The following is a 26,444-nucleotide window of genomic DNA, read 5'->3' on the forward strand; positions in this document are numbered from 1 at the left end:
TGTCAGTTGTTTATCTTTACAGTGTAAAGGGCTAGGAACTTTAGGTGGAAGCATAGATTTGGTGGAGTGGTGCTTTAGTTCTCTTGCTGAAGTTATAGCTGAAATTTTAACTAAAACCTCCTTGCATTCTAACTGAATAAAAATAGTCCTATGAACTCTTGTGTGGAACAAGTGGTTTCTTTTAAATAAAGTAATTGAACAAATGTTAAAACTTTCTGAAAATTAACAACACTTCCAAGTTTATAATACTCAAAACTACTTGTTCAGTTAACCTCAAGCTTACAAAAACTATTTGGGCAAGCACTTCACATGAAAATATATTCTATTATACTTGTTCAATTTATACAATTCACCTATACATTAATACTTAGTTATGTCAAACTCCCCAAACCATTGCAAAACCTTAATCACACCCTGATGCCCATTTAGGCAAAAGCTGGAATAAGTTGATGAGTGGCACTGCTTCATGAAAGTCACTAGGATGTGTTGAACTAGTGGGGGAAGCAAATTCCAGATACTTAGGCCTTCCACTCAGGATGCCCTGCCACCACTCTCCAGATAGACATATCTAGAAACTGTCAGCAAAAGCATTTTCCAGAGTAGGCAGGGAGAAAGACTTTTTCCAAAAGTCTAAGTGAACTTAGAGGACTTAGCTTCAGAGCTGTCAAACTGACATCATTCATAAGCTCTGTCTACAGAAAAGATGCACTGAATTTCCCCAAGGGTCACCATCAACCTGACCAAAAGTTACCAGCTATAAGGATGAAGGAGTGCGCAGTTATCTGAAGAGACTTGCTAACAGGCTTGAAATTTTGTCAAATGTAATATTTCTCTTCTGAGACCTGGATTGAGAACACCAGTCTATTTCACACAAACCACTGAGGGGTTAAAAGCAGTAACTTTTTTGCTTACTACTGAGGTAGGCCAGATTCCAGCCTAAAGATTCTGCTTTTTAGTGCTGTATTTGTTCTGTGCAGTGCATATCTTTTGAATATCAAATTGATTGTAAGCTTTATGCCAACACTGACACCTGCACACCAAAGAAACTGCTGCAGAATAAGAAAAAATAACTTGCTATAGCACATGCTAAACTCATGAACGACATGTACGGTTGTTCAGTGCTCTGGCCTTCTCAATTTTATGTCCCTTTTCATTGCAACATTGTAAGTCAGGGTCTGTTTCCTACTAGAAACTGTGTAAAATAGCAAATACTGTTTTCCAACCATAGCTGTGCATCATGTGAGAAACTGAGTCCAGGATCACGGAAACCTATCTTCTCCCTCCACATTCTTTATATCAACCATTAGGGCAATTCCAATCACAGCTGTGACATCCACAGTCTAAGTGAGGGTTTTAAATGCTGTATTAATATTACTTGCAGTAGCTGACCTTGTTTGAAGCCTGTTTATTCACTATCCCGTGTTTCCCTGCAGTCTGTATCTTTATGGCTGATTTGACGTTGCTCCAGATGCTCAGTGGAGAGAGTAGGGTAATGGTATGACTTTCCTTGGCTACTGTCCTGCATGGATTGCGATAGGAATATTGTTGAATGTTTCAAGATTATTTTAGCCATGTTATGGAATTTTTGTTGGATTTAATTTGAACTGCAGCTTCCTGGTTAGACTATTAATGTAATGATCTCTCTTCAATAAACATTCAAACTTTTCTAATCTTGGGAAGGCACTTTGAGATCCTTGGTCAAAAGATGATGCATATTACCCAAAATGTGCTCCATGTGAGGCAGCGGTGTGATTTCTTTTGCAACAAAGGTAAACAATAGAGTATCAATGTAAGCCAGATTAGTATTTTGAAATCACATTATTGTTTTTCACAACTTCTACCAATTTCAGCAACGCGAATGCACGTCCAAGAAGCTGGGAAAAGAGGAATATCTCCAACTTGGACTGCATCTACTTTGCACTTCCTGTAAAGGTATTTTTAGGATAGTCAATGAACAAAATTTTTTACCCTGAACAAAATTTTCTCAGTAGCTAATGGGTCAGTACTGTTGTACGTTGCATTCTTACTCTCTGCTGCATGGATCCTGCTGTGTTAAAGGCACATATGTATATTGTGGAAAATTTAATTTCTAAGAGGAGTAGTGTAGAGAAAAGAAACCTGAAATAGGTCAGTTTCTGTGACTGGCATTCTACTGAACACATTGTTTTAGAAGAGCATGGATTAGCATGAATATGTTGGTGGTAGTTCTCTGCAAAAAGAGAGGAATAGAGGTGGTTGTCTAAGTGCCCCAAGAAACTCAATGCAATTAAAAAGCAGCAAAGTTTAAATTTGTTTTTAAAAACCCTCTTTACACTTACTACACAACCTGTGGAACTCAATAGTGCAGCTATATTATGGAATTGTAATAGCACTGTAATAACTCCCCTTTCCTACCCATGTTTTTAATAGCTTTCTGTTTCTTTTGATTCAGTGTAAAATGGGCACCATCTGGGGTTAGGAATGAATTTTTATCCCACCTGTAGCATTTTGTACAACACAAATTGGCCGTTTATGGATCACTACTTTGTTCTGGTATGGCTGTCCCTAATGTCCTGGGTGACAGAAACAAAGTTGCCCTTGTGGTTGACCTCCCTGTCATCTGAGCCTACACCTCCTTTTTAAGAAGTTTGACTGTGAGTTGTTCATTCTGATCTGAAATTGGGATGACCTAGCATTTTAGCATGTAGGGTGGGAGGTTCAGGGATCGTAATTTGAATGTAGCCAAGTTAAATGTATTAAAATATTGCTCAGAAGTAACCTTTCTTCTTCAAGTGATTGTCCATATGAACTCCACTCTTTGTATGCCAACTGCCTGTTTGCACAAGATCAGGTTCTTTTGGCCAGCATTGTCCATTGAAGCTGTGCCTGTGTCCTAGATGTCCTTGTGCTGCTACCCAAAGGTATAAAGAACAGAGTGGGCTCATGGCAAAGAAACAGAACCACGTCCGTGTCCAATTACTCCGTGCAATGTGTGATCTCTTGTTAAGCTTGTTAGTAGCAGGAAGTTATATAGTGTACTTAGTATAGTTTTTGTATCAAGTCTGTTGACAAATATAAAAACTTTTTAATAGTAGATTGGGGGTGGGATATGCCCAGTTCAGTCATTGTGGTGGATACAAATTCTCCATGATTAAAACCTGTCTCTTGTGTGGTGGCTATCCCACTTAGTGATGGGTGCAGTAGGTGACTCTTTTGCCTTGGTGAGGGACATATCTGGCAGGTGCTTGATCGGTGTCTTCTACAGGAGGACACAGAAGGCAAGAGAGGCCCAGCTCAAGCTCACTCTTCTGGAATGCTTGATGAGAGCCTGGAAGGGGGGAAAAAAAAAAAATCTAACCAGGCCTGAGTAGTGCTCCTGTGAGCTGCAGCTCTACTCCAAGGTCTCAGGCTCATTCTTCATCTGAAAGATTGAATCCTTTGACTACTGAATCTGATGGAGCAGCCAAGACCTCTTCCAGTGAGTTGTCAGAAAAGGATAAGAAGGAACACCATTCCAAGAGAACGCAGACATGGATCATCTTCTCTGTGTATTAAAGTGAGGTAAATCCACACAATGCTGCCGTATTGATGCTCGGGCTGAAAGGCAGTTCACAGCCCATATTGGTTCAGCTGTGCACCAGTTGGTCTCTGGATATCCACGGGCCATCTAAAGCTTGCATCTGCACTCCCTCTGTTCTGGGGCTGAAGACTCAGCTGTTGACTTTCTCTGTACAAAAGTCATTCTCTGTACCTACTGATCTTGGGGTGACTGCATTACCAGTATCCTCCTTGCTGTCATCTGCAACTAGAGGTACTTCTGCCTCTGTATCGCTCTCTAATACTACCACAGTACCTATAAGCAATCCTGCTTAGGTTGTGCAAAAGCTCACCCTAAGACACCAGATAGGTATACCTCATCCAAGGGAGGAGCTAACCTTTTTCCTTCCCCTCTGAACATAGTAGGGAAGTATCCCAACCCTCTCATCTCATTCCCACTTTCATGACCCTGACTGGTCTGATAGGGAATTCAGAGATTGTTCGTACAGAAACAGACTTCAGGAATCTTGTGGGAAACATTTGTTCTGATAGCCACTCCCATGGCTTCCAGCTCCTTATCCTTATAACATTCAGTCTTGGCCTTATTAGGCTCCTTGGGGGGCACATAACCAGCTTGGAAATCCTTTTTTTTTTTTTTTTTTTTTTTTTTTGCTGTCCTTCCCCCCTACCCCTGCAAGATGTAGGTTTATTTAAGAAGGTCAGTTCTAGCACCTCACAGCCATCACCAGAAGAGATTGTCTTAGGGGGTCTTCAGCTGTATAAGAACATGTTATGAGTTAGTTAGCTCTACCTAGCCATATTAGAGCTCAGGCATCCTCTGTTGCCTATTTAAAGAATGTTCCTGTTTCAGAAATGTGTAGAGCTGCTGCATGGAGCTTGGTCCACTCACTTACAAAACACTATTCTTTAATAGAGGCTCCCAGTTCATAAGCCTGTTTTTGGTAAGGCTGTCATAGAATCATAGAATATCAGGGTTGGAAGGGACCTCAGGAGGTCTAGTCCAACCCCCTGCTCAAAGCAGGACCAATCCCCAACTAAATCATCCCAGCCAGGGCTTTGTCAAGGCTGACCTTGAAAACCTCTAAAGAAGGAGATTCTATCACCTCCCTAGGTAACCCATTCCAGTGCTTCCCCACCCTCCTAGTGAAAAAGTTTTTCCTAATATCCAACCTAAATCTCCCGCACTGCAACTTGAGACCATTACTCCTCGTTCTGTCATCTGCTACCACTGAGAACAGTCTAGATCCATCCTCTTTGGAACCCCCTTTCAGGTAGTTGAAAGCAGCTATCAAATCCCCCCCTCATTCTTCTCTTCTGCAGACTAAAGAAGCCCAGTTCCCTCAGCCTCTCCTCATAAGTCATGTGTTCCAATCCACTAATCATTTTTGTTGCCCTCTGCTGGACTCTTTCAATTTTTCCACATCCTTCTTGTAGTGAGGGGCCCAAAACTGGAAACAGTACTCCAGATGAGGCCTCACCAATGTTGAATAGAGGGGAATGATCACGTCCCTTGATCTGCTGGCAGTGCCCCTGGTCATACAGCTCAAAATGCCATTAGCCTTCTTGGCAACAAGGGCACACTAACTCATATCCAGCTTCTCATCCACTGTAACCGCTAGGTCCTTTTCCGCAGAACTGCTGCCTAGCCATTCGGTCCCTAGTCTGTAGCGGTGCATAGGATTCTTCTGTCCTAAGTGCAGGACTCTGTCCTTGTTGAACCTCATCAGATTTCTTTTGGCCCAGTCCTCTAATTTGTCTAGGTCCCTCTGTATCCTATCCCTACCCTCTAGCATATCTACCACTCCTTCCAGTTTAGTGTCATCTGCAAACTTGCTGGGGGTGCAGTCCATGCCATCCTCCAGATCATTAATGAATATATTGAACAAAACCGGTCCCAGGACTGACCCTTGGGGCACTCCACTTGATACTGGCTGCCAACTAGACATAGAGCCATTGATCACTACCCGTTGAGCCCGACGATCTAGCCAGCTTTCTATCCACTTTATAGTCCATTCATCCAGCCCATACTTCTTTAACTTGCTGGCAAGAATACTGTGGGAGACTGTATCAAAAGCTTTGCTAAAGTCAAGAAATAACACATCCACTGCTTTCCCCTCATCCACAGAGCCAGTTATCTTGTTATAGAAGGCAATTAGGTTAGTCAGGCATGACTTGCCCTTGGTGAATCCATGCTGACTGTTCCTGATCACTTTTTCTCTTCTCCAAGTGCTTCAGAATTGATTCCTTGAGGACCTGCTCCTTGATTTTTCCAAAGACTGCCTTTATTGTTTAAATAGGAATCCTAGTACCCACCTCCAAGCATACAGAGACAACAGCTTGTTCGTCGCCAAGAGTGGAATCCAAGTGATTCTGTCTTCAAGTGATTTTCCACATGAAAAAAGAACAGTAACTGATTTTTCAAGATATGTTGTCCATGTGGTTTCCACAGCCTGCCATCCTTCCCCTCTACTCTACAGAGTTCTAATACTTTAGCATTTTGAATTGGCAAAGGAACTGAGGAATGGTTGGGCCTGATCTGCCCTTCATGCGCTCAGATTGTGGGAATTCAAGAACATCTAGGGTACAGATGCAGCGCCAATGGACGCGGCTGGCCAAAAGAATCCAGTTTCATGTGCATAGAGCACATGTGTACCAAGAGTGGAATCCGTGTAGACAATACATCTCTAACAACCACAGTTACTGCAAGGTAAGTAACAGTTCTTTTGCAGGTGACAGTCTGGGTGATTAACCCAAGAAAACGGACAGTTATAGTAGATAGGACGAAGGTATGGAAAGTATGTGTGGCAGGCATATTAGAATTTTGAGATTAATTTGGGCATTTGCACTCTATGATAGACAACTGCTTGTGTGGTTTCAGGTTTCCAGGAAGATTACTGAATGCTTACAAAACAGGTTCCTTAAATCTTTTATGGACTTGCAAGAACTTCATGGGAAAGCTTTAATGTATGAAAGGTTTCATCTTTGATATTGCCGTGCAGTATTTTTGTTTATAGAAGTAAACAACTGTTCAATTAAATTGAAAGGCAAAACATTTAAAACTGATAAAAGAAAATATTTTAATGCAATGCCTAAGTAACCTGTGAAACTCATTGTCACACCATATTGCTAAGGCCAGGAGCTTGATAGGATTCAGAAGAGAATTTAGACCTTTATATGGATAATTTTTAGGAGGACTTAAACTCCATGTGCTACAGGACATAATCCGAGTACGGACTGACAAGAGTTCAGAAGAAATGTCTCCTATGGACACGTTATTCCATTCCTTCTGAAGTTTCTGGTACTAGGCACTGTCATACAAGACTTAGAGGAACTATTGGTTTGATCCAATATGGCAGCTCTGATGTAGTCAGCAGCCCCATGGCGCTTCATGTAATGCGGGGCCACTGGGACCAGGCGTCCCAAGAAAGGCACCTTTGAAGCTGGGAGGAAGATATTATCAGGCTGGTTGGTAGTGATGCAGATTATTTTCTATTTACACTTTGCAGAGTTACTGTGAGTTCCTCTCAGATTTATTGTTGATGAGACGGAGGGCTGGTTATGTGTTTAAAATGGAGATGATTTTGTGTTAACTGACTTAACAATTATTTAAAGAATTAAAATATATTTCAGGTGAGAACATAACCTATGAAAGCACCGGGAGTTCTAAGGAACTTGTTCTCTATTTTTGCCTTTTGACATGACTTTATTTTGTGGGCGGGGGGGGGGGATAAATTACTGTGAGCTGTATTATTAACTTCAAGGTTAGCCTTCTGTTACCTCTCCACAAGAAAGACTATAGCTTTCTGCCCACATGTATACCAAACAAACTGCCATACGTCTCTTCATCTACCACTTTCTAAGAGACCAGGTAAAATTCAAAGAACATGTGCGAGTATTTCACCTGGTAAATCAGATCTAATTCAGATTAGATTATGAAAAATGTGAATTTAGAAAAATGGATTGTTGAATGTTAACTACCTGACAGTATCTTTGATAGAAAGGTGTTGAAAGCTATTCTAAAAGTGTTTGTAGGAAAAATTAATGTAAAAACTTTCATGAGGATTGGGCTGCTCTCTCATCCTGTCACTGTTAAAGTGTGACATGTTTCTCAGTCTGACTTCAGATTTCAGTCCTGAAATCAAAATATTTCCCTTTTTTGAGTCATAATACTTACTAAGTTCATGAAAAGGCATCCTTTTGTTACAGTCACTAGTTTAGACTGAGGTTGTGTGTTAAATTTTGCCTATATCAAATAGGATCTTTAACTAAATTTTAAGCTTACAATTTGTTTCTTTTCAGCTGTCTAAACAGATCCTTTTGCTTTGTTCTAAACCACCAATTTGTTTTAAAAGAACAAGTCTAGGCAACGACTTCATGGGCACGCTAATGTATGTATCTGAAATTCATACCGGAAGAGCACAATTTTTTTTGTTACACACTAATATAGAATTAAAAACAAGTAACAAAATCCAACTAAGTTTTACTTTGGGAGTTGCTAGCGCACATCCCCAGACTTGAGTGGGGAACAATGCCTACAACATAGATCAAAAACTTCCAGATACAGTTGTTGAACCATACTTCTCTAAACTTGTACATAATAGAAATAGGAGATAATATGAAATATTCCTGCATCATAACTGGTTCTCTTGTATTTGCTATAAATTATAATATATAACTTGGGTTCTGAGGAGACATGTAAACAGACTTAGTTTGTACTGGAAACAAATAGTTTTTCTCCCATAGAACGTGATGGGATGTCTGGATACAATAATTTGATCCCTGATGTTCAAATAAACTTGTTTATAAAGCATCTCCTGATGAAAACTTTTGTACAAAATAACAGCCAGAATTAAATAAAATAAGTCAACATTCTTAAAAAAATGCCAGCAACAAATGGAGGGAATCTAATACAGGAAACCAAATGTCAGTTCAGTGGAATAAATGTGCGACCACCAGTGGTCGTATTAAACGCTGTTAAAGTGGGTGTGTAGTTTTTACATGTCCTGAGATGGGGTGTCAAAGGGAATTGATCTCCTCCATACCCTAGAGCCCACAAGAGCAAAGATATGATCAGGTCATATCTCCCTCCAGAAATGAGGTGCTTTAGATGGTCATTTACTAAGCCAGTAGAATTATAGTGCTTTTATATTTTTCAAATTAGTGTAAAACCACAAATTAATTAAACCTCCTAATAGCCTCCTAATGGTCACTCTGCTTTCCATTCCTGGGAATTATTTTTGATTCTGAGATGAAAATAGTAGTGTGGCTGACTGGGCTTCTAGCCCTTGCAGTTACTTGGGAAAGGCAGAAAAACAGAATTGTGGACAGAAGGAACAACTGAGTTCCTATCTAGTTCAGCCTCTGACTTCTTGTGTGTATATACCCTATTCCAGTTCAGATTTTATTACATTGCATTATAACTAGGGCTGTTGATTAATTGCAGTTAACTCACGTGATTCACTCAAAAAAATTAATCACGATTAATTGCAGTTTTAATTGCACTGTTAAACAATAGAATACTAATTGAAATTTATTAAATATTTTGGATGTTCTTGTTACATTTTCAAATATATTGATTTCAGTTATAATACCAAGTGTACAATACTCACTTTATATTGTTTTTATTACAAATATTTGCACTGTAAAAATGATTTTAAAAATAGCATTTTTCAATTCACCTCATACAGGTACTGTAGTGCAATCTCTTTATCGTGAAAGCGCAACTTACAAATGTATAGGTTTTTGTTACATAAGTGCACTCAAAAACAAAACATTGTAAAACTTTAGAGCCTACAAGTCCACTCAGTCCTACTTCTTGTTCAGCCAAACTCTAAGAGAAACAAATTTACAGTTACGGGAGATAATGCTGCCCCCTTATTTACAGTGTCACGTGAAAGTGAGAACAGGCGTTTGCATGGCACTTTTGTAGCCAGCATTGCAAGGTATTTACATGCCAGATATGCTAAACATTCGTATGCCTCTTCATGCTTTGTCCACCATTGCAGAGGACGTGCTTCCATGCTTGTTAAAAAAATAATGCATTAATTTAATTTGTGACTGAACTCCTTGGGAGAGAATTGTATGTGTCCTGCTCTGTGTTTTACCCGCATTCTGCCATATATTTCATGTTATAGCAGTCTCGGATGATGACCCAGCATGTTGTTCATTTTAAGAACACTTTCACTGCAGATTTGACAGAATGCAAAGAAGGTACCAATGTAAGATTTCTAAAGATAGCTACAGCACTCGACCCAAGGTTTAAGAATCTGAAGTGCCTTCCAATATCTGAGAGGGATGGGGTGTGGAGCTTGCTTTCAGAAGTCTTAAAAGAGCAACATTCCAATGTGGAAACTACAGAACCCGAACCACCAAAAAAAGAAAATCAGCCTTCTGCTGGTGGCATCTGACTAAAATGATGAAAATGAACATGCGTTAGTCTTTACTGCTTTGGATTGTTATGAGCAGAACCCATCATCAGTATGGACGCATGTACTCTGGAATGGTGGTTGAAGCATGATGGGATATGAATCTTTAGTGCATCTGGCATGTAAATATCTTGCAAAGCCAGCTACAATAGTGCTATGCAAACGCCTGTTCTCACTTTCAGGTGACATTGTAAATAAGAGGGCAGCATTATCTCCCTTAACTGTAAATTGGTTTCTCTTAGCAATTGGCTGAACAAGAAGTAAGACTGAGTGAACTTGTAGGCTCTAAAGTTTTACAGTGTTTTGTTTTTGAGTGCAATTATTTTTTGTACATAATTCTACATTTGTAAGTTGCGCTTTCATGATAAAGAGATTGCACTAAATACTTGTATTAAGTGAATTGAAAAATAGTATTCATTTTTCCAATGCCAATATTTATAATAATATAAAGCGAGAACTGTACACTTTGTATTACGTGTTGTAATTGAAATCAGTATATTTGAAAATGTGGAAAACATCCAGAAATATTTATAATAGTATTCTATTGTTTAACAACACGATTCATCATTATTAATTTTTTTAATAGCTTGACAGCCCTAATTATAACTTTACTAAAGAGAGAGAAGATCCTAGTTCCTTATATATTATCTTTAGGCATTTAAATAGCAAACAATTTCCTCCTTTCCAAGGTGAATAATTTGTTAGAATATATCTTATCACTCAGTCTTGTCTCATAGAAATTGTCATAAATGTATACATCTTTGCACTCATAGCTCTTCCTCTATATTTTAGCTTTAAAAAAAGTAACTTTGGAAGGGAGGTCATGTTTATGTTGGGAGTTCTAAGGGAGATAAAGCTTCTGTTATAGCTGGTATTTTACCTGTTTCAATTCAACCTGCTCTGAGTAGGCTTAGATGACCTGGTGGTAAACCTCAGGAGCTGCAAGAGGCTTTTTAGCAATATTGGAAAAGCTAGTATAGGCAACTGGGGAACAACAGTGGGGATTTTTTTTTCCCTCCAAAAAATCCCTAGCATGGATAAGGTATTAGAAGGATTTCAGTGGCCATGTAGACTGAAGGCTTGTCTACATGGTGGGGTTTTTCAGATTACCTTTGTGTGTGCTCTTGCAGAATAACTATTCCAAACGAATTGCATCCATACAGCTCACTCTTGCCTGCTACCCCCATGAATCAATGCATACACAAGGCACTAATCTTGTTTCAAAATAAGCTCTTAGTGTTCTGGGCAGGTATCCCCTGGTGCTTTGCCCTGTTGCTGGGTTCTATGTATTATGGGGATTTTGTGTCAGCATGTTGTGGGATACCCACTGGAAATCTGGGATGTAGAGGTCATAGCAACAAATTGTTGAGATTCCTCTGAACACATCCCATGATTGATTCTATCTTGCGAGTTAGCAGCACTTTCTAACTGCTGTCAGCCAGCATGGAAGGAACACATCTGCATCCCACAGTCCATGCATACATTAATACATAGATGGTGCTGTGCATGTATTTGGAATCATGCATCCAGGTGGCTTCGGCAGCCAGCTGCCACACTGGCAAGTCGTTTTCAGCAGAGCAGGCAGAGGAGGATGAGATCAAACAGTTAATTGTGTGTAAAGCTTTCTTGGAACATCTTCATTCCATTGAGTGCCATTTCTGGGTTTGAGAAACCAACTCCGGTGGTAAAGGATCATGATGCTGCCCAGAAGTCGAAGCAGAATTTTGGGATGACAAAGAGCACTTTTCTAAAGATCCGCACAGAACTGTAGCGGCATCATACCATTGTGAGCTCTCTCCTCACTGTGGAGAAGAATGTGGCATCAGCATCTGGAAGCTTGTCACCTATGATTAGTTAATACCAAATTGCTCTTGGTTGGTAGCTGGTAGATCAACTGTTGGGATTGTTGTCACGGAGGCATGCACTGTTTATATTAAGAAGGTGCTGATGGCATGAGTCATTCATCTTGACAGCACACAGCAGGTTATTGATGGATTTGCACAGCTAGGGTCCCTGAAGTGTATTGGTGGGCCATTGATGCGACCCATGTGCCTATTCTTTGTTTCCCTCTCCCCGACCAGGCCTCAGAGTTCATAAACAGAAAGGAGTACTTCTCCACGGTGCTCCAGGGCCTGGTTGATCACTGTGGCAGGTTCACCAATGTGGGATGATCTGGAATGGTCCATGCTGTTAGGCTCTTTGGAAACTCACGCCTGTTTTTGTTTAATGAAAAATGATGATTTTGGTCCCAGGACCACTGTGAACATTATGGGTGGTCTGATTCCTCTTGTCATTCTTGTAGACCCAGTTTACCCTCTGTTTCACTGGCTTATGATGCCTTTTACTGGACACTTGGATAGGAGAAAGGACCTGTTCAACTATCCCTGAATAGTTGCAGAATGACAGTGGAAATGTGGTATTTTTATGAAACTTTATTGAACGTTTGTCAAAATAATTTTTTATTGAATGTCAGGCAGTGCAAATAATAAAAATCAGTTATTGAACAAAAATTATTATTCATTATACCATGACAGACGGTGCAAATTGTATCCAACATTGAAGTGTAGTTGTGCAACACGTGACTAAATACTGAGTACATGTATATCAGTGCTGTCCAGAGTCCAGAGTTCTGCAACTGATAGCAGTCCTGTTATTGGAGGTTGGTGTCGGGGGCAGAAGCTGGGGGAGTTGAGAAACAGAACAAGTAGTTATTATAGGTGATTCAAGTCTCCATGGCAACAATGATAAACTCTCGTTCCTCAGTTTTGGAATACTATTTCAGTAATTTTTTCCCAGCCTGGGTAGAATTTGGAGATGGTAAGCAGTGTTTCACCGTATTTCCCTTTTGCGTAGTAATTCAGTTTTAATCCTAGGAGGTTGGTACAGTGGGTGACGGGGGATTTGTGCCACTTATAGGCATGGGCGAAGGGTCTGAGGTGGCCTGCAGGATTTTGGAGGCTTGCGTGGGGTGGGGAAGGTTGAGGGCTCTTACATTTTAACAGGCTATGTTAATTTCTAACTGATGCCTAATTTCTTTTTTTCGTGTAACCATTTCTGCCTTTATTGCCTCCTAACTTGTACTCAGTTAAAATCTGTCTCTTTGTAGTTAGTTAACTTGTTTTATTTTATCTTATCCAATGTGTTTGTTTGGGAAACTCCATTTGGGGTAACTAGATGTGTGCTTATCATGTCTATTAATAAAATGATGGGCTTTATATAAGTTAGTTATCCAGGAGAGGGCTGGGCAATACAGGACATATATTTCTGGGGGTAAATCTAGGATTGGGGATGTGTTGGGGTCACCTTGCAATATGCTCAAGGCTGATAAGAGCTAGTGTGACTGGATGGCTGCAGCGTATGCGCACGTAGCTGGGAGCGACTTGCATGCTGGAGGCTGTTTGTGAGCAGTCCAGTCTGGAGGCTACAGCAGCAAAGCAGTGTAAAGTGCATCTGAGGTTTGCGGTCAGGAGTGACACAGCTACTCATTGGTCTGGATTGTACCCTGGGTATGTCACAGCCCCAAAAAGAGGGGGATAGCCTGTCTCACCCATAAATCAGACACCTGTATTTGCAACAGCTATTCTGACTTGGAGATGAGAGAGAAATTATGAATGATGGTTAATACTACCCACAGATAATTCCTTGGAAGTCTAGGAAGAGGGATTTGATTTTAAATATACTTAGGCTTGGTCCTCACTGCAAAGTTAGGGTGATTAAGCTGCCTGGCGTCAGCCTACTTGTGCATGTACCTGAAGTTAAATTGGCCTCCCACCGATGTATGTGCGCTGTTCTAGCAGTGCAGTAACACCACCTCCCCAAGGGGCCTTGAGCTAAGGTCAATCTACTGAAGTCAAGCCAGTGCAAGTATAGAGACTACATTACTTACGTTGGCCCTAACAGTCCTCCAGCAGCTGTCCCACAGTGCCTGACACTGATCGCTCTGGTTGCAGTTGTCAGCTCCACTGCCCGGGAATCCTAAATGCCAGAAGTCCCATATGCCTGCGCCGCGCCCTTCCCCCTCCCCCCTGCTTTTTTTTAAAGTCCTGCAGTTTGTTTGGTTTTTTTTAAATGCCTTTTCCTGATTGTCTGGCTTGCCGAGCACACCTAGCAGCTGTCCATTGTTATGTGCCACTGATCATGCCAGCTATCCGCTCCAGATGCACTGTGGCTTGGAGTAGACAGGAAATATTGGGTAACCTGATTGGACCAGGAGAAGAGGCTCATGCAAGCACAGCTACGGACCAGCTGTAGAAAAGTGGACCTATAAGAGCAGATTTAATGGGGGATGCAGGAGAAAGGTTACAACAGGGAGAGGCAGTAGTGCCACATGAAAATGAAGGAACTGCATCAGGCATACCAGAAGGCCAGAGAGGCCAACAGTCCATCTGGTGGTGAGCCACAGACCTGCTGCTTTTATAAAGAACCGCAAGCCATAGTTGCAGAGACTCTACTACCACCCAACAGACCACCATGCATACCTCCAAAGAGCCCGAGTCACAGGCCCCTGGCATGAACAGCGAGCAGGAGGATGGAGGATATGCGACCAGCACCTGTTTGAGACTGCACTGCAGTCCTGGCAGTCGAGCATGGGCGAGCCTGCTGCAGGGAAAGGAACCTCAGGTAAGTGTGCGACTGTATTTCCTATTACAATGATGTACTGATGATGCCCACAGCTTAACAGGACACAGCTATTGACTTTTCATTAATTTACCCATATTAGATGAGATAGCAGTACAACAAAGAGAGGTAGAGTTATCTGCTTTTCATTCCTCTGTAGAGTTAAGCAAGGGGGCCACACGGAGCTGTTTGTTTTTATACACGGGAATGTCCCTGGAATCCTCCTGAGATATCTCGATGAAACTTTCCTGGATGTACTCTGCAGTTCTCTCCCGAAGGTTTCTAGGGATGGCAGCCTTATTTTTTCCTCCACAGTAGAACACTTTCCCATGCCAGTCAGTGATGACTTGGGCAGGCACCATTGCAGTACACAGGCTAACAGCATACAGTCCCAGGCAGCTTTGGGACTCCAGCAGCAGCTGTGCTCTGTATGCCTTTGTTACTTCAGGAGTGAGATATCCGCTAAATCACCACTACCTGTGAAAAATGGTGCCAGTATTCAGTGCCATTGCCTATACTCATAGTTTTATGCAACCTAGCTATTCTCTCATTTCCCTTCCCCCCGGCGGGCCATACTAACAGCAATCATGATGAGTAGCACTGTGCACAAGCACTCCGAAGCAGAAATGTCAATAAGCATGTCTTGTTTAAAACTTTAGAGGAGCAAGGGAAGGGAATTCTGAATCTTAACTTTCACTTTCCATTGTGACTGTATTGACAGTAGTACCTCTGTGTTTTATGTGCAGCTGCTCCGTTGTGACATCAAGGGGTTTCTTCCTCCATGCCTGCAGATCCAGAGCCAGATAGAGAGTAGAAAGAAGAGGACTTGGGATGACATGTTTGATGCAGTGCTGGCTTGCAGGATCTCCTTAGACTGTGAGTAAAGGGCCTGAACATTGCAGACATCCTGGAGAAAGGCAAGAAGGAAAAAGGAGAGGGAGATGCATCAGGACATAATGGAGCTTCTCCAGCAACAAACAGATGCTGCAGACTCTCTTGCAGACCGACAGGTTCAACAGTCCAAGGCTCGTCTCTCTTTTTTTGTAGTCCAATGAGAACTCCATTGCAGCACCTCTTTAAACATTCCACATTTCTAACCCTACCATTCCATCCTGGGGCAACATTAAGGACAGCCACAGCTTCACATGCTCTGACCTGTGAAAGCCACGGTTTGGTGTATGGATAGCTAAAATGGACGTGAGTGTTCTTTCCCTTTAAGTTCTGTTCCATTAATATATTACATTTTTAATGTATTTGCTTTTAAATTGCACAGGCTTTTTGGTTTTTTGCACTGGTTTTGTTACTGAATAAAATTCTATTATGTGGAAAAGAATTCATCATTAGTAGTTCACAACATATGCTGCAGAGTTCCTAGCAGTTCAGAAAGCACCTATTCACTTGTTACTGTATAGCGTGACACAACACATTAGATCAGTGACAGTGTAATAATCATAAAAGGACAACAACCACTTCAAAATTAATAGGTGCATTGGCAGTGTTCTATAGCTGTACACGAAGCACCAAACAATTCCTAAGAGGTCCTAAAATAGCAGGGCCAGGTAGATCACAGTACAGTACAATGCAATACTGTGGATCATTGGGTAAGTACTCTTTCAAAACCTCCCTGAGCCATATAGCTCTGCAGTGAGCTCTTCTAATCACCCTTGTGTCTGGCTGTTCACTCAGCAAACAGCAGGCATCTTTTCCCCATTTGCTTCACAAATGTTGTTCAGGACACAGCAGGCAGCTATAACCATTGGGATTTTTTTAACTGTCTTGTGAGTAAATAATGCCAGTTTCCTTCAGTCTACCAAAAGCACATTCAGCTGTCATTCTGCACCTGCTGAGCCAGTGGTCGAATCTTTACTTGGTGCTGTTGAGATGGCCAGCATGTGGCTCCCTGAACTGAGGGATTAAGCGGTAGACTAGGTCCCCTAGGATCACTATTGGCATGTCAACATTTCCTCAACTGGCAGATTAACATTGGCAAAAAAGTCCTTGTTTGTAGGTTTCTGAACTGTCCTTTCTTCTTAAAGATCCACATGTCATGCACCTTCCTAACTAGCCAATGTTGATGTCAGTGAAGCGTATCCGGTGCTCCACCAACAGTTGCAATACCATAGAAAAGTACCCTTTTCTTTTGTATTCTGTGGCAAGATGGTCTGATGCCAAAATAGGGATTTGCATTCTGTGTGTTGCTCCACTACAGTTTGGGAATCCCATTGCTGCAAATCCATCTACTATGACCTGCACATTGCCTAGAGTAACAGTCGTAATGGCCTTGCACACACAACTACCCCCACAGTGGATTTTCAAGCTTCAAAATTTTTTCCTGCTGACTGCTAGCAATCTGACATTGCAAGTTTCCACAATGCAATTGCCACTTGATTCTTCACTGTCAAGGCAGGTTTCATTTTGGTGTTCCTGAGCTGGAGGGCTGGCGCAAGCTTGGCACACAGATCTAGGAATGTGACCTTGCTCATCATCCCAAGCCTGCATTACAGTGCAATCCCACCAGTCAGTTTTCATTTCTTGGGCTCAGAGGTGACACTCCACTATCTGCAGCTGCTCCATGAATGCCACCAACAGCCTCAAATTGGTTCTCACTATGTTGCACAGCAGTCTGTCCTCCAAGAAATCATAATGTTCCACGCTGATTTTGGTTTTTAAGATGGCTGTGCAAATACTGGAGGATCATGCTATTGCGCTCTGTACCTTGGAGTAACACCCTATGCCCCTATGTTCATCTTTATAAAATGATTGTGTGGTATCCAATGCAGAGTTTGTCACGTTGGGTGTCTTTGGAAGTCTCATCATGCACTGAACATGGTTCTTATAGTGATGTTGTAGCAATTGTTACAGTAATCAGGTTTCAGAGTGGTAGCCGTGTTAGTCTGTACCAGCAAAAAAAGCAAGGAGTACTTGTGGCACCTTAGAGACTCCAAAATTTATTTGGAACCTTATGCCCAAATAAATTTGTTAGTCTCTAAGGTGCCACAAGTACTTGGGTTTTTTTGTTACAATAATCTTATAGGTTATACTTTCATGTATATAGTTATGAGGCTGAAAATGTATTCTCATGGCTTAAAGCAAGCCCATGCAAAAACTCTCCAAGAACAGAGAGGCAGTTCACACCTCGTCAGGGCATGGATGGGACAAACCCAGCCCAGCCTCACAGGAACAATGGACACTGGCTTAGGCAGCAACAAAAGAATCTGTTAGACCCTTGAGGGAGTCACTCCTTCCTTCGGTCAGTTTGGGACTGCAATGAGGTAATGCTCACCTGACTCTGATGGGGGGGGGGGGGCAAAGCCAAGAGGAAAGAAAGGACATTATAAAAGGGAGAGACATTTTGCCATGCTCTCTCTCTTCCACCTACATCTACAGACACCACCACCACCACCAAGCGACTGAAATGCTGATCAAAGGGGAGAGCCTGGCTGAAAAGTAACCAGCCAGCCTGTGGTGAGAAGCACCTCAGTTTTTTAAGGACATTGAAAGTGTTAAGATCAGCTTAGAATGTGTGTTGCTTTTATTTCATTTGACCAGATCTGACTTGTTATGCTTTAGCTTATCAGTCTGTCTTTATAGCTAATAAATCTGTTTGTTTGTTCTACCTGAAGCAGTGCGTTTGGTTTGAAGTGTGTCAGAGGCTCCCCTTGGGATAACAATCCTGGTACATATCAATTTCTTTGTTAAATTGACGAACTTATATAAGCTTGCAGCGTCCAGTGGGCATAACTGGACAGTGAAAGACGGAGGTTCCCAGGGTTGTGTCTGGGACCAGAGATATTGGCTAGTGTCATTCGGTTGCTAGTAGCTGGGAGCAGCTTACATGCTAGTGGTTGTGTGTGAACAGCCCAGGAGGGGGGTTCTCACAGCAGAGCAGGGCGAGGCTGGCTCCCAGACTCAAAGATTGAAGTGACCTCGCAGAGTGGTCTCCAAAGTGGGGTGCGCCAGAGGATCCCAGGAGGAGCGCTGCCAGACAGCACTCTGCCGTTTTTTTTTCTTTGGCGGCAGCTCTGCACGCCTGCGGCAGGTCTTCCCTTCTTCTTTCTTCGGCGGCACGCCTGCGGCAGGTCTTCCACTCTTCTTGCTTTGGCGGCATCGGGGGGGTGCGCGATCCAAAAACTTTGGAGACCACTGACCTACCAGATCACCAGTCCAGATAACACCGGAGGCGAATATCACACATGTGTCCTGTGTTTGCAATGCTTATGACAATATTTCAGAGCTGTGCAGTCTCCAGGCTTCTGTCAAAGATGGCAGACCGCAAAGAAGGCCGTGCAGGTTTGTGGGATTTTTTTTAAAAAGGCGCAAAAATTATGGGATATAGATAACATGCTGGAATGGAGACAGTTGCATGCTGGGAAGCTGACCTGTTACTCCCAGTCCCCCTGTGCAACTTTTTTCTGCCCCACTGTGCTTTGCCAAAACGTCTCAAAAGAAGGTGCATTGGGCGGCGGTGGGTTGCACACTGGGTTACCTACTCATTATGCTTGGCACTTCATATTGACACACTCCTAATGAGTACATGCGGAGCCAGTGCGAGGAGCCAAGTATGCACGTGCACAAGTGATACACTAACTGCAGTGGCTTTATGCTGATGTAACTTGCGGTAGCAAAAGTTTGTAGTATAGACATGCCCTGATATTTAAGAAATTTCCATTGCCTATTTTATAAACTTGTACTTTGTTAGGGCCTGCCCTCAAAATGTGGATTCCATTATGACAAGTATAGGGACTTAATAAAGGAATAGAGGTTTTGTTTATTTCAAATCATAAATGTAGTGTTCCAAGATGGGCAGATAAGGTTTATTGAAATATGCTGTACCAGTGAACACATTTTATTAATAGTTGTTTCTTGTGTTCAATATTAAATGGTAGTAATTATTCTAAGGTCAAAGAATTGACATAAATTGGTAATTGACTTGGTGAAAACTGATCTTTGGAAATGAGTTAGTCTTAACAATTAACATTAAGAATGAGTTATTTTTTTCTGGGTATTAAACTCAAGGGTGAGTCAATATAGCTAGTGTTATGATGTACCTATAAGATGCAATTAAAAAAAAAAAAGGTACTTTATCTCTAGTGCGAAACAGAAGAATTAGATGCATCTGCCATATAGACACATAATGGAGGCTTTGATTTGGGACATTTAGTGGTTCAGAAATATTCTTCCTACATATTGAAACTGTAACTGTTCTTACTCTTTAAGGGCTTGTCTACACAGGAAAGGTTCACTAGTTATTGTTGTATAGGTACATCAATTATAATTTTTTCGAGTGTCGTCTGCATATTCACACTCGTGGAATGCGCTGACCTGATAAGCTCAGACAGTGGAACCTAATCTTAGAGCACTCATGCATCCTTCCTACCTCTCCTCTCTACATTCCTGAACGTTCTGAGGGCAAGGCTGTGAAAGGGGATGTGGTGCCTTCTGCTTGCTGCCTCAGTTCCTTCCAGCCACACCAGCAGATAGATCTGGAGAGATTCACATCTATCCCATCAGGATTCTTCTATCAAAGAATTTAGTGGTTTACTTTAGTGTAGTTTTTAGTGTCACTTTAATGAAAAGGTTAGTTGGTTAAGGAAAAGGGTTTTTTTATTATAATAGATAGTAGTTAATTTCGGTTTTGACGACTGGTTCCATGGCAGATCTGAAAGTTCAGACTTGTTTTTGAAAGGTGCAACTCTTGTCTTGCCGTCTTTTTCTGGTGTTGGATGCCCACACAAAATGCCTTGGGCAGGGTCACTCTCCTTAAAGATGCTCTGTCTGTAGCACACTTACCCTGAGGGAATGCAAGGAATGCGACAACAGCCTGTAAGTCTTATTGCTTCACGAATCTCTGGTTCTAGAGCCTCTTGAACCCGACACATCCAGGGGATCCCTATTCATGATGAAAACGCCTATGTCTGCTCCTTACACCTCTGGCATTAAGAGCACTATGTAGAAGGTTTCAATCTCTGCCCAAGGATCAAGATCCAGCACCTCAGTGTAGTCAGGCCCCCCAGATCATTAGACTGACCTTAAAGGCACTTGGACTCAGTCTGTTTCAGCCTGTGAGATGAAGGCCAAACCACGGGAGAAACCCCTGGGATCTTTCTACTTCAGTTCCAAGACAAGAAGGCTTGTGTTAGCAGGGACAAATTGAAATTGAGGGAATCCTCAGATCGATTGCATCTAGACTGGATAACATCAGATCCTAAATCAAAAACTAAGATTCTGGTTCAAGGTATATCCCTGCCTAAGAGTCTTCCCCCAGTTCTGAAGACTGCATCAGATCCAAAGATAGTTCTGGAGGAGGAAGTAGTTTCTTCCTCTCCTATTCACTCTGTATCAACATTTACTCTGGTAGTGCAGGTACACCGTACAAATTAGCAATTCCATAAGTTACTGGAACCTGAAGAGACAAGCTTATTCTTCTTAGTGGGATAAAATGAAGGTTACTGCTAGGTATTCTCCTTGAATGCCCTCCTCCTCGCAGCCAGAGAAGAGGGGAGAAAAGTTGCCTCATCTAGGGCACCCAAGGGCCACATCTGGGTGGGGAAATTGCATGCAGAGCCATGCATGTAGGGCTGGGGCAGGGGGTTGGGGTATGAGGAGGAGTGTGGGAATGTGTGCAGGAAGAGGCTCAGGGCAAGAGATTGGGGCGGAGGGGGTTCAGGGCAGGGGTGCAGGGAGGGGTGCGGAGTGCAGGAGGGGACTCGGGGCAGGGGGTTGAGATGCAGGAGGGGTGCGGCAGGGACTTAAGGTGCAGGAGGGGTGCGGCAGGGGGCTCAGGGCAGGGGGTTAGGGTATAAGAGGGGTGTGGCAGGGGGCTGGGGTGCGGGGTTCAAGAGGGTTTGGTGTGCGGGCTCTGGCCTGGCTCCGATTACCTGGAGTGGCTCCAGGGTGGCAGTGGCACACAGCGGGGCCAGGGCAGGCTCCCTGCCTGTCCTGACCCCATGCCGTTCCCAGAAGCGGCCAGCACCACGTCCTTGCGGCCCCTGGGGGAGGGGAGGGGGTGGCAGAGGGCTCAATATGCTGTCCTCACCCGCAGATACCTCCCACTGGGGAGCTATGGGGGGCAGTGTCTTCAGGCGAGGGCAGTGTGCGGAGCCCTCTGCCACCCTCTCCCCTCCCCCAGGGGCCACAGGGACATGGTGCTGGCCACTTCCGGGAGCGGAGTGGGGCCCGCGGCGCCACAGGGGTGGCAATCCTGTGGGCTGTAGTTTGCCCACCCCTGCTGTAGTAAATCTATCCCCTTGAGGCGGTAGCTAGGTTAATGGAAGAATTATTTTGTCTACTTCGCTGTGCCCACAGTGGAGGTTAGGTTGACCTAAGTACGTCAGACAGGGTGTGACATTTTTGACAGCCCTGAGTGATGTATCTAAGTCGACCCAACATTTAGGAGTAGACCAGGCTCAGATATGTTCTAATTGCAGAGATCTGTAAGGCTGTTCCTTGGACCTCTATACGTACCTTTACAAAACAATACTCCTTTGACCTAGTATCTAGATCTGACACTCAGTTTGGCAGAGCAGAACTTCAAGGACTTAAATTAGGACTTGGAGTTCCACCTTACATCTATGGGGTACTGCTTGCCAAATTATCCCATGAATGGGAATATGCTAAGGACACTTGAAGAAATTAAGGATACCCACCTGTAACTGGAGTTCAAGATTGTTTCTGCATATTCCCCTTTTCCTCCGACTCCTCAGTCAAGATTCTGTTAAGACTCCATAGAAGGAACTGAGGTGGGTAAGGAGCACCATGACACCTTTTATAGCCTTGTCCTTAGAACGTTCATGAATGCAAAGTCAAAGGATAAGAGGGATGCATGAGTGCTCTAAGAAGCACTGCTATGAGAAGGCTTGACAGCCTGAACTTCACTAGCCAGCACATCCCATGAGTGTGACTATGCAGAGTCCATCTCAAAGAACTGTGATTACAGGTAAGTAACATTCATTTATACCAGTATAACTCCCCAAGTAAACATTCTTCTTCTGGTACAAGAGTGGCTTTTATCAGAGTGGCTTAAATCAGTTTAGCTTAAACCCTTTCAAAGCAACATAAACTAAAGTGAAGCCACTCTTATAAGAGCGTAAGTGTCTACATGACAAATTCTAGTGGTTTAAATTCACATCTTAGCTTATATTGGTATATACAATCCCTAAAAAGACTTGAACCCTTGTCTTTGCCTCACACTCAAGCAATTGTGTTTTAAAAAGAGAAAAAACCCCAGCAACAACAACATCCCTCCCCACTTGTTTGGTGTAACTTGATTATCTTCATCAGTCCTTGTTAATATCTAATGTCTTGTCCTGTCTTCCTCTTGCAGGCAGGCAGAAGTCCTGAAGGCTGACATGACAGGTAATTGTCTTTTATTTCACCGTTAGTGCAGTAACTAAAATTGTGTTTGAGTCCTATTTTTCTTTGTGTTGTAGTGATACAAAATGCTTACCAGACTCCTAATAGGAGTGAGACGATGGGCATAAAAGAAGCAGGCTGTAAAATTTCATTTTAACTTTGGACATTGAGACCTAACTGAAATCCTGAGTTCAAACAGTTACTTATAAATACGATCTAGTGAATAGCTGGGATTTCCAAGTTCTCTGTAGTGTGTAGGTGGTGTCCTGTTAAAGGTCTATTCTTCCCATGTGGCTAAATGGAGAATGCTTTACAAGTGACTATACTCCCTGCTATAGATAGAAAATGAAAATTTGAAACTTAAATAATTAAAACTCCCATACAGTGCCTTAAAACACTTATGGAGAGACGAGTCCTTTTCTGTCCCAGCTGGTGATGTAGGATGAGTCCTATCTTCCACCTGGGAGGAGAGAGGAGGACTGGACCTAGCTCATATGTCTTGGGTAATGACTGATCTGATGCTTATTTAAAAATGAACAGCAGATATTCTCTGTAAGAGAAAAGATCTGTCTCTGGTTTCTAGCACCAAAGATGCTGGAACTGCTGTGTCAAACACTAACTTATGGGTGCCCCAAATGCAGCCTGCGAAGTCCTAAAATGCAGCTTTTCAGCATCTGTCTTCTGGCTTTTACAAGATAGCATGTTTTTATTGCTGGTGAATTTATATAAGTGGTAACTTAGTCTTTTTTCAGAACTGCAATAAATATTATGTTGATGTGCTTTTGGTAAAATAGTTTGCATATGAAATTCGTGTGCAATCCTCTGGTTTCTAGCAGCTTGTCATTTTGGCCCTTTGTTGCAAAGCCTGAAAATCTCTTCCTGGTATTCATTAGTTTTCCTAGTTTTTGTTTTTTGATGAAGCTGTAATTGAAGGGAGGTGTGGCATGACATTGGATGTGGCACGACATGGTGTTTTCTTTCCTGGGGCAGGAATGAGAAAAATCAGTTGAAACAATGCTGTTCTGTGTACTGGGACATGGTAAATCTGTTCTTTTGTTTTTTGATGCTCAGATTCAAAGCTGGGTCCAGCTGAAGTCTGGACATCCAGACAGGCTCTGCAGGACTTATACCAGAAAATGCTAGTAACTGATCTGGAGTATGCTTTAGACAAGAAAGTGGAACAGGACCTGTAAGTATTCTAATCGCAAGTATTCACATGTGTTGTGAACTAGAGCAGGATCCTTCCAAGACTTATGGAAGAGTGGGTACAACTTATAAAATGGGCTCAATTTTTTTGTAAGTGGAAGCTTGAATAAATGCATTTTGAATAATCTTACACTGAATTTAAAGAACTAGGAGGAATGTATGGGAATGGGGAATGAAAGGATGTTTACAATTCCTGCCCTTAAGTACTTTGGGGAAAACCATGCTGTCCATCAGAAAATCTCTAATGGACTTGTACTCTCAAAAAAGGACTTGTACATAATAGTTCATTGTTTAGGCATGTGTAGCATACACACTGTGAGTGAGATCCATGATTTATGGAACTGATTAATGTTGGAGAGAGGGGTGTCACTTGTTGCATAGAGACTTTCCAATATGTAATTCCTAGTGAAATCCCTTCAGCATTCCCAAAAACTTGTTTGAGAATATTTGAGAATTCTAATCCATGGACCTGCCTTTTTAGTCGAACAGGTGAATAATCTGTTTTTCTCTATGTCTAAGAGGAGCTGCTCTGCCACATAATCTTTGACATGGAAGAAGCTTTGGGCACTCGGCCTTAGTAAATATAGTGTAGCTCCTACTGAGGTCAGGGGATGGGATCTAGCTCCACTTGAGAGCCATGTGAGTGAGATGCAGCTCAGAACAAGACTCAAAAACAAAAGACTCAAAACCACACTTGCTTACCCACTCATGTCAACTCTAACTTACAAATGGGCAAGTGCCACCCTGCCTTATAGCTGAAGCACAGAAGTAGAGTGCTATGTGTTAGTAAAACAAGCTGGAAGCATCCTCGAGATCAGCATGAGAAGAGGGTGATGCAATCATCACTGACGAAGATCCTCTTATGGGGTGAGGACTAGTGGTATTGAGCCCCCCTCAGTTGTGTGAGGTTGAAAAGAGGGGGAAAGAGACATTTGCCTTTCTATTCCCATCAAGGAAAGGCGGATCAGAAGAGCAGGAAATCTTCCCTAACACTGCCATTCTGAGCATTTGGGAAACTGGTGATGGAGGAGCTCCAAATGTTCATTCATACTAATTTAGGGACAAAGACTCCATGCCAGAGATTGGGGAGAGATCATATAGGGCTAGTGCTCTAGTGGGGCATTCATTATGACTTCCTCATAGCCAGGTGAGGTTCTTGCTGGATTGTCCCCCAGCTTCTACCCCTGGATCTTATTTGAGGAACAGGAGCATCTTTTTGTACCAGCCTTGGTTAATAGTCTGCATTTCTTCCAGTCCCTGGCAAAGAGTCTGGAAGAGCGTGATGTTAAAGCTGCTGGATGTTCAGACATTTTGGCCTGACATCAGTTCCTGAACAGTTTCTCTAAGTCTGTCCATGAGACTGATGGTCAAAGCTTTATGACTAATAGTGCTTGACATGCTGGTTAGTGCTGGCAGCAAATAAATAATTGTTAATGCTGTAAACAATCTCTTTGTTTTTTGGAGATTTGGGGGAATTTGCCGTTCTTCCCTGTTTGACTTTAGATTTCCACTGCATGTTCTGTTCCATTTTAAAAGGGAGCAGTTAAGGCACTAGAATAAGTGGAGAGCTTTGATGGAATTAGCTCCAGGTGCCTTATAATTGTAACAGACAGTTTTTTCCCATTCTCAGGGAGCTCAGTGTCCGCCCAGTGAGTCACTGCTGTAGCCAACAGAATTGTGTTTTATTCTCAGCTGGAATCATGCTTTTAAGAATCAGATCACAACACTTCAGGGGCAGGCAAAAAACCGAGCAAACCCGAATCGGAGTGAAGTTCAGGCGAACCTTTCTCTGTTCCTAGAGGCAGCTAGTGGTTTCTACACACAGGTGAGTTCTGAAACACTGGTTTCCATACAAATATACAACCTTGGAGCAAGAGTTTTTACACTTTTGCCCTGATAGTGAATGTATGCAGCTCCTCTGCTTATTTTGCACTGTTTATTTTGTCAAACTTAGTATGTTCTCTCCAGCAGTTGCTTACTCTTGAGGCAGACAAGCTCCTATAATGCACTTGACCAATTGTTTAATATTGTACATGGAGAAGGAAGAGCATGAGGTATTCATTCTTACAGCAGTCTGAGTCTAAAAATGGTAAAATATTTATTATAGGTGAAGCTGGTAGACCAGCTTCTTACTAAGGTTACCTGATGCTTCTCGTTGTAAGACCCCTGGATTCAGTTGTGTGGGTTTTTTTTTTTTTTTTTTTAAGTTTGCCAAACTTTAACTGTTTGGGCTGAAATTTTCAGTGCTGGGTAATTGTGCCCTCCCCCCCACCCCCATTTTTATTTATTTTATTTTTATTTCAGCCA

At 42.4% G+C, this 26,444-nt stretch overlaps 1 protein-coding gene across 7 annotated transcripts in view; it reads left to right on the plus strand.

Annotated features, from left to right (window-relative positions):
• Positions 1–26,444, plus strand: part of SMG7 (SMG7 nonsense mediated mRNA decay factor) — a 102,559-nt gene that overhangs the window by 22,251 nt on the left and 53,864 nt on the right. For 5 of the 7 annotated variants that reach the window (XM_084637057.1, XM_084637055.1, XM_084637056.1 and 2 more), the window contains 3 exons: positions 22,903–22,934; positions 24,003–24,120; positions 25,830–25,962. In XM_084637057.1, coding sequence (XP_084493183.1) covers positions 22,928–22,934; positions 24,003–24,120; positions 25,830–25,962 — 258 coding nt within the window. In that variant the 5' untranslated portion in view covers positions 22,903–22,927. Of the gene's footprint in view, positions 1–1,850; positions 1,933–15,756; positions 15,777–22,902; positions 22,935–24,002; positions 24,121–25,829; positions 25,963–26,444 lie in introns of those variants that run through there. The other 2 variants (XM_084637058.1, XM_084637059.1) reach the window with 2 other exon arrangements.

This window comes from Lepidochelys olivacea, assembly GCF_965140295.1.
Source record: "Lepidochelys olivacea isolate rLepOli2 genome assembly, chromosome: 8".
Lineage (NCBI taxonomy): Eukaryota > Metazoa > Chordata > Testudines > Cheloniidae > Lepidochelys > Lepidochelys olivacea.